The 5,424-nt window shown below is 48.0% G+C and overlaps 1 protein-coding gene across 1 annotated transcript; it reads left to right on the forward strand.

Moving 5' to 3' along the window:
• The first annotated feature begins 601 nt into the window (after positions 1 to 601).
• LOC136480764 (extensin-like) lies at positions 602 to 5,016 on the forward strand. The gene is made up of 5 exons (XM_066478222.1): positions 602 to 950; positions 1,344 to 1,448; positions 3,533 to 4,191; positions 4,790 to 4,919; positions 5,012 to 5,016. Exons 1-5 carry the CDS (start codon positions 602 to 604, stop codon positions 5,014 to 5,016), a joined length of 1,248 nt encoding a protein of 415 aa, XP_066334319.1.
• Positions 5,017 to 5,424: the final 408 nt, after the last annotated feature.

Below are 5,424 nucleotides of genomic sequence, written 5' to 3' on the forward strand. Positions count from 1 at the left end.
TATTTTTGCATTATCGAAATAGTAATTTCAACACTATATTGTGTTTTAAAACTTGTTTAAAAAAATTAAAACTTTAGGTCACATAATTTTCCTATGTGCAATAAAGCAAAATAGAATCTTTATTTTTTTAAATATTTTTATGTCTTTTATTTAATTTTCTATGCAATTAACTATCCTTTTATCATTTGTGTAAAAAGAAATATATTAGAATCCTAATGAATTGGCGGGCAGCGAAACTGCAGTTCGGCTGCCCGCCAAAAACCTTTAGTCCCGGGCGCCACCACCAGCCGGGACTAAAGGTGTGACCTTTAGTCCCGGGCGTTCACAGGGCCCGGGACTGAAGGGCCTTTAGTCCCGGCTGGTGGTGGCACCTGGGACTAAAGGTCCTCTCCCTTATATAGCCTCTGCGCCCGCCCCGACCCCTCTTCTTCCTCCTCCCCACTACCGAGCCAAGCCCTAACAGACTGCCGCCGCTCGTCCAATCCGCCGCCGACGCCGCACCTTGCGAGCGTCCGCACGCGCACCGGCGCCCCACCGCCCCGACATCGTGCGCTCGCCGACACGACGCCCCTCGACCACCCCGGCCCGTCCCTGCTCCGCCATGGTCAGCCCCGCTCCGCCGCGGCCATCCCCGCTCCGCCACGGCCGTCCCAGCCCCGCTCCGCCACGATCGACCCCGCCCCGGCCCCGCTCCGGCGCAGCCGTCCCCGGCTTGGTCCCACTCCGCCACTGCCGTCCCCGCCCCAGCCCCGCTCCGCCGCGGCTGGCCCCGCTCCGCCGCGGCTGGCCCCGCTCCACCGCGGCCGTCCTAGCCCCGCTTCGCCGCAGGGCAGTAGAGGAGAGAAGGGAGAAGGAAGAAGGAGAAGGGAGGAGAAGCAGAAGGGAGAAGGAAGAAGGAGAAGGGAGGAGGAAGGAGAAGGGAGGAGGAGCCTCAGTCGCCGGCATCGCAAGTCGGGCCATCCGCACCCGAACCGTGAGAGAAAAGCCACCTCTTGATAAGAGCTAGACTCTTGCACATATTCCAAGATCACGTGAGAGCGTTACGTGGACCTAATTATACTATGAGCCATTGCTAAAACCTAACACTATTGGAGAGGTTGGCTTAGAGATAGTAACGGACTCTTACTGTTGCTGGTGCCCTCACAATTGTCTTTTTAATTGGGAGCAGCTGTCTAGAGATATGAATATGATCGACCAGATTATAAATTATTAATGTTTGGACAGTGTCTCGTAAAATCATTTTTGTAGTAGCGTTAATTAGTTAACTATTGTACAACAATCTAGTTTTTTATTTGTGGAGGTACTTTTCTCCAATTGATGTCATTCTTTTATTAAATTTGCAGATGTGCTGATGAGGATGGTTATAAGACCGAGCACTGAGTATATCAATAGCGTAAAATCTTTAGTTCAAGCCGCCAAGGCTGATGTGAAAGTTGGACCAGGAGCAGGTGTGTGTCATAAAAAGTGACCCTGACATCATGAAGAGGGTGAGCTCTGAAGAATACATCGACGTGGCATGACGAATGCCGAACTTAATTTAGAACTTTGTAGCGATGTGGTCAAGTATCGAGCTATATCCATGAGCCACGACTGAACTTTGTAGTGTACCGAGTTATTCATGAGTCAAAACTGAGCTTTCTAGTGGTGTTTTTTTTTGTCTGTTTCTTTCGGTTTTCAAACCTAGACGCGCCAGTTGTAGCGGATCCATAGGTTGGGGATGGAAATAATGACTTTTGCTCCAACGCCAAATCAGCGGTTTCCTTGTGCATAGGTGTTCCGATTCTCACATCAGGGCACAGCGTTAGAAACCATAGATAGTTTATATGTCCATTAATTTATATAGATATTCCGCATAAAAACAATGTTCCCAATCGACAGTTTCTATAGAATAATAATCTTTTATCTAATCACATGTTTTCTCTCTCTCATCTACCTATCATATCTTTTAATGTCTTGGTTTCCATGTACGCATGGTTTTTATTAAGAAACCATTTCTTCCTCTCTTCTTTAATTGCAGCGCCACATCATCTTTTTGTTTAGATGACATCGTAATTAATGAACATAGAAATCATGTAGTTTCTTGGGTGGAAGTGCCTCGACAACAGATTTTTTTTTTGTCTCCTTAACTCTTCTTTTATATCAGCAGAGCGATGACATATGCCCGTCAATTTATTTGAAGCTATGAAATCCATCCTAGTTTTAGGGTTAGGCTGCCCTAATCACTACCGGACAGAGCATCTTTGCCGAGGGCCTGAGGATTTGCCGAGGGAAAATGCTCGGGCACTCGGCAAAGAGTCTTTGCTGAGGGCCTGGCCCTCGGCAAAGAACAGACCTCGGCAAAGACTGTTTGCCGAGAGCCAGACCCTCGGCAAAGACAAGCACACGACAACAATAATTCTTTGCCAAGGGCTAAGCCCTCGGCAACACCGCCTGACACGACGTCCATCCCCTACCGTCAATCTTTGCCGAGGGCATCACCGTTAGGCCCTCGGCAAAGACTTTTTAACCGTTTTTGAAAATTTTCTTTTAAAAAATTCTTTGCCGAGCGCCCTGTGACCTAGCACTCGGCAAAGACAGTCTTTGCCGAGTGCCAAGCTGGCACTCGGCAAATTTTCATTTTTTTGTTTTTTTCGCCTCATTTTATTCTGGGGCCTTGCTACAGTAAATAAAACTCCATTAAAAAATTTGGGACAATTTTTAGTTTTTTTGTTATATTTGGTTGATTAATTTGATTATATTGAATTTTTATATATAATTCAAATTTGAACTGCAAGTGCATGGAATATTGTAATCTAGTGCTTCGAAAAATGTTATTCATGGTATTTGGTGTATGTTGAGTCTCTATCCACGAACTTGCATCAAATTTCGCACATCTTCTTCACGTAACATGACGAGCCACTTGCCGGAAAAGTGTTTTAAATTATATAAAGTCCATATGAAGTCCGAAATGTCTGGGTTTTATGCATCTGACGTCGTAACTTGCTCGAAACATTCTCAATTTTTTACCACAGCCTAAACATGAGATAACAAGACACCTCGACAAGTTTCGTGATTTTCGGACTTCGTATGGACTTTATATAATTTTAAAACACTTTTCCAGCAAGTGGCTCGTCATGTTACGTGAAGAAGATGCGCGAAATTTGATGCGAGTTCGTGGATAGAGACTCAACATACACCAAATACCATGAATAACATTTTTTGAAGCACTAGATTACAATATTCCATGCACCTGCAATTCAAATTTGAATTATATATAAAAATTCAACATAATCAAATTAATCAACCAAATATAACAAAAAACTAAAAATTGTCCCAAATATTGAAATGGAGTTTCAATTACTGTAATCTAGCCCCAGAAAAAATGGGGCAAAAAAACAAAAAAAAATTGAAAATTTGCCGAGTGCCAGCTTGGCACTCGGCAAAGACTGTCTTTGCCGAGTGCCAGGTCACAGGGCACTCGGCAAAGAATTAAAAAAAAAACCTTTGCCGAGTACCACTGGGCCTGGCACTCGGCAAATCTTTTAACCTAAAGGCCCAGACTGGGCCGGCCCAACCGCACCCCTCCTCACTCGTCTCCCACCCGCCCCCGTGTTGCCGCGCCACCGCCGCCGACCCCGCCGTCGTCCCCCTCCGGTGAGGTCCTACCGGGCCCACCCCGACGCCCCCGTCCCACGCCCCCCGCCCCCGTCCCGGCGGCGCTCGCCCCGGCGCCCGCCCGGTGCTCCCGCCCAGCCCCGGCGGCCTCGCGCCCCTGCCCCGGCGGCCCCGCTCCCCTGCCCCAGCGGCCCCACGCCCGCGCCCCGGCGGCCCCGCGCCCGTGCCCCGACGGACCTGCGCCCCTGTCCCGGCGGCCCCACGCTCGCGCCCCGGGTCCCCGGCCGTCGCCCCGAGCTCACCGGCGCCCCGGGCTCCGAGCTCCCCGGGGACAGCGACCCGGCCGGCCCCGAGCTCCACCGGCCCCGCCGTGCCCTGCGACCGGCCAGCAGAGGGAGAAGGAGAGGAGCAAGAGGAAGAAAGAGAAGGGGGAGGAGGAAGAGGAAGAAAGAGAAGGGGGAGGAGGAAGAAGAGGAAGGTGCCGACCCAACCGCCCATCGATCCTCACGCCGTTCCGACCACCCGTTGAACCTCGCGCTGCTACGGTCATCCCTACCGTCGTCGCCGACCCTCGCTCTTGCCGTTCTTGCCGCCAAGGTAAGCCCTACCCTTGTAGTGTTAGTAGTAGTAGTAGTTAGTAGTGTTAGTAGTAGTTAGTTGTAGTGTTAGTAGTAGTAGTTAGTAGTGTTAGTGGTAGTGTTAGTTGTAGTAGTTAGTAGTTTTTGTTGTAGGGTTAGTAGTAGTAGTAGTTAGTAAATAGTAGTAGTTAGTAAGTAGTAGTGGTTGTTAGTAGTAGTTAGTAGTGTTAGTTGTAGGCTTAGTAGTAGTCGTTAGTAAATAGTAGTAGTTAGTAAGTAGTAGTGGTTAGTAGTAGTAGTTGTTAATAGTTAAGTAGTTCTTAGTATTAGTACTGTTAGTAGTTAAGTAGTTGTTAGTAGTAGTGTTAGTAGTAGTTGTAGGGTTAGTAGTAATTGTTGTTGTACTACTTCAATACTTTCATCTGCATGGAAAGAGAACTAAAGTACATGGCTCCTCTTGATATATTGGTGGTTGTTGGCCTTCGTGCCCATGTTTGGTATATATGTGGTTGTTGTCCTTTGTGCCATGTTTTTTTAGGTTTTGGGAACCTCCTCGTGCAGGGGAGGTGCTGCCGAAATTTTGAGTCAACACTAACCATTTTTGCCCTTTTTTGCAGGAGGACCTGTGGGAGGGACTCGACAACCCCGATCGTCTTCGTCGGCGCTGCGGGTCTTCCTGCACTGCGTCGACTCACCACTACACCGACTCTCCACCGCCCTGCTACCCTATCCTCACCGGCACCCTAGGTATAACCCCTCTATCCGTATGTGGTCTTTGGTCGCGTAACCTAGTTAGGTGTCTCCTGTCCTGTTGACACCGTTTTTTGCACAATGATCAGAGTGAGCTAATCGGCAGGAAGAAAGTTACTGTATACACTGACAGCCGATGAAAACAGCTTGTAAAGATAATTGCCGATGAATGGTGGTGATCGATGGAGAGGTTGATTTAGATTCGGGCGTTGCCGATAAGGTTGGAGATGTTATTGTCGATGCCGATGAAGGAAGGCTTGAAGGCTACTGCCGATGAAACAAGAAGTATGCCGATGGAAAGGAGGTCGGTAAGATTTCCATCGTAATCGAGGTGGACAGGGAAATAGATAGGAGTTGATTTCCTTTTCTATATTTGTTAGAGTGTGATTCATGTAAGAGTCGTGTGTTTGTTTAGATTTGGACTTGGTGTCCTAGTTGTGTTTGGCTATGCCTCTTTAGATCAGGGTATAAATATAGATTGAGGGGCAATGTAAAAAAAATC

This window comes from Miscanthus floridulus, chromosome 9, assembly GCF_019320115.1.
Source record: "Miscanthus floridulus cultivar M001 chromosome 9, ASM1932011v1, whole genome shotgun sequence".
NCBI lineage: Eukaryota > Viridiplantae > Streptophyta > Magnoliopsida > Poales > Poaceae > Miscanthus > Miscanthus floridulus.

What these genes read in the sequence shown, in the direction of transcription:
- LOC136480764 (XM_066478222.1), top strand. Translation starts at nt 602, where the DNA reads ATGGTCAGCCCCGCTCCGCCGCGGCCATCCCCGCTCCGCCACGGCCGT. An exon ending in CTCAGTCGCCGGCATCGCAA is followed by an intron (nt 951 to 1,343) that starts GTCGGGCCATCC and finishes TTAAATTTGCAG; the next exon opens with ATGTGCTGATGAGGATGGTT. An exon ending in TTGCCGTTCTTGCCGCCAAG is followed by an intron (nt 4,192 to 4,789) that starts GTAAGCCCTACC and finishes CCTTTTTTGCAG; the next exon opens with GAGGACCTGTGGGAGGGACT.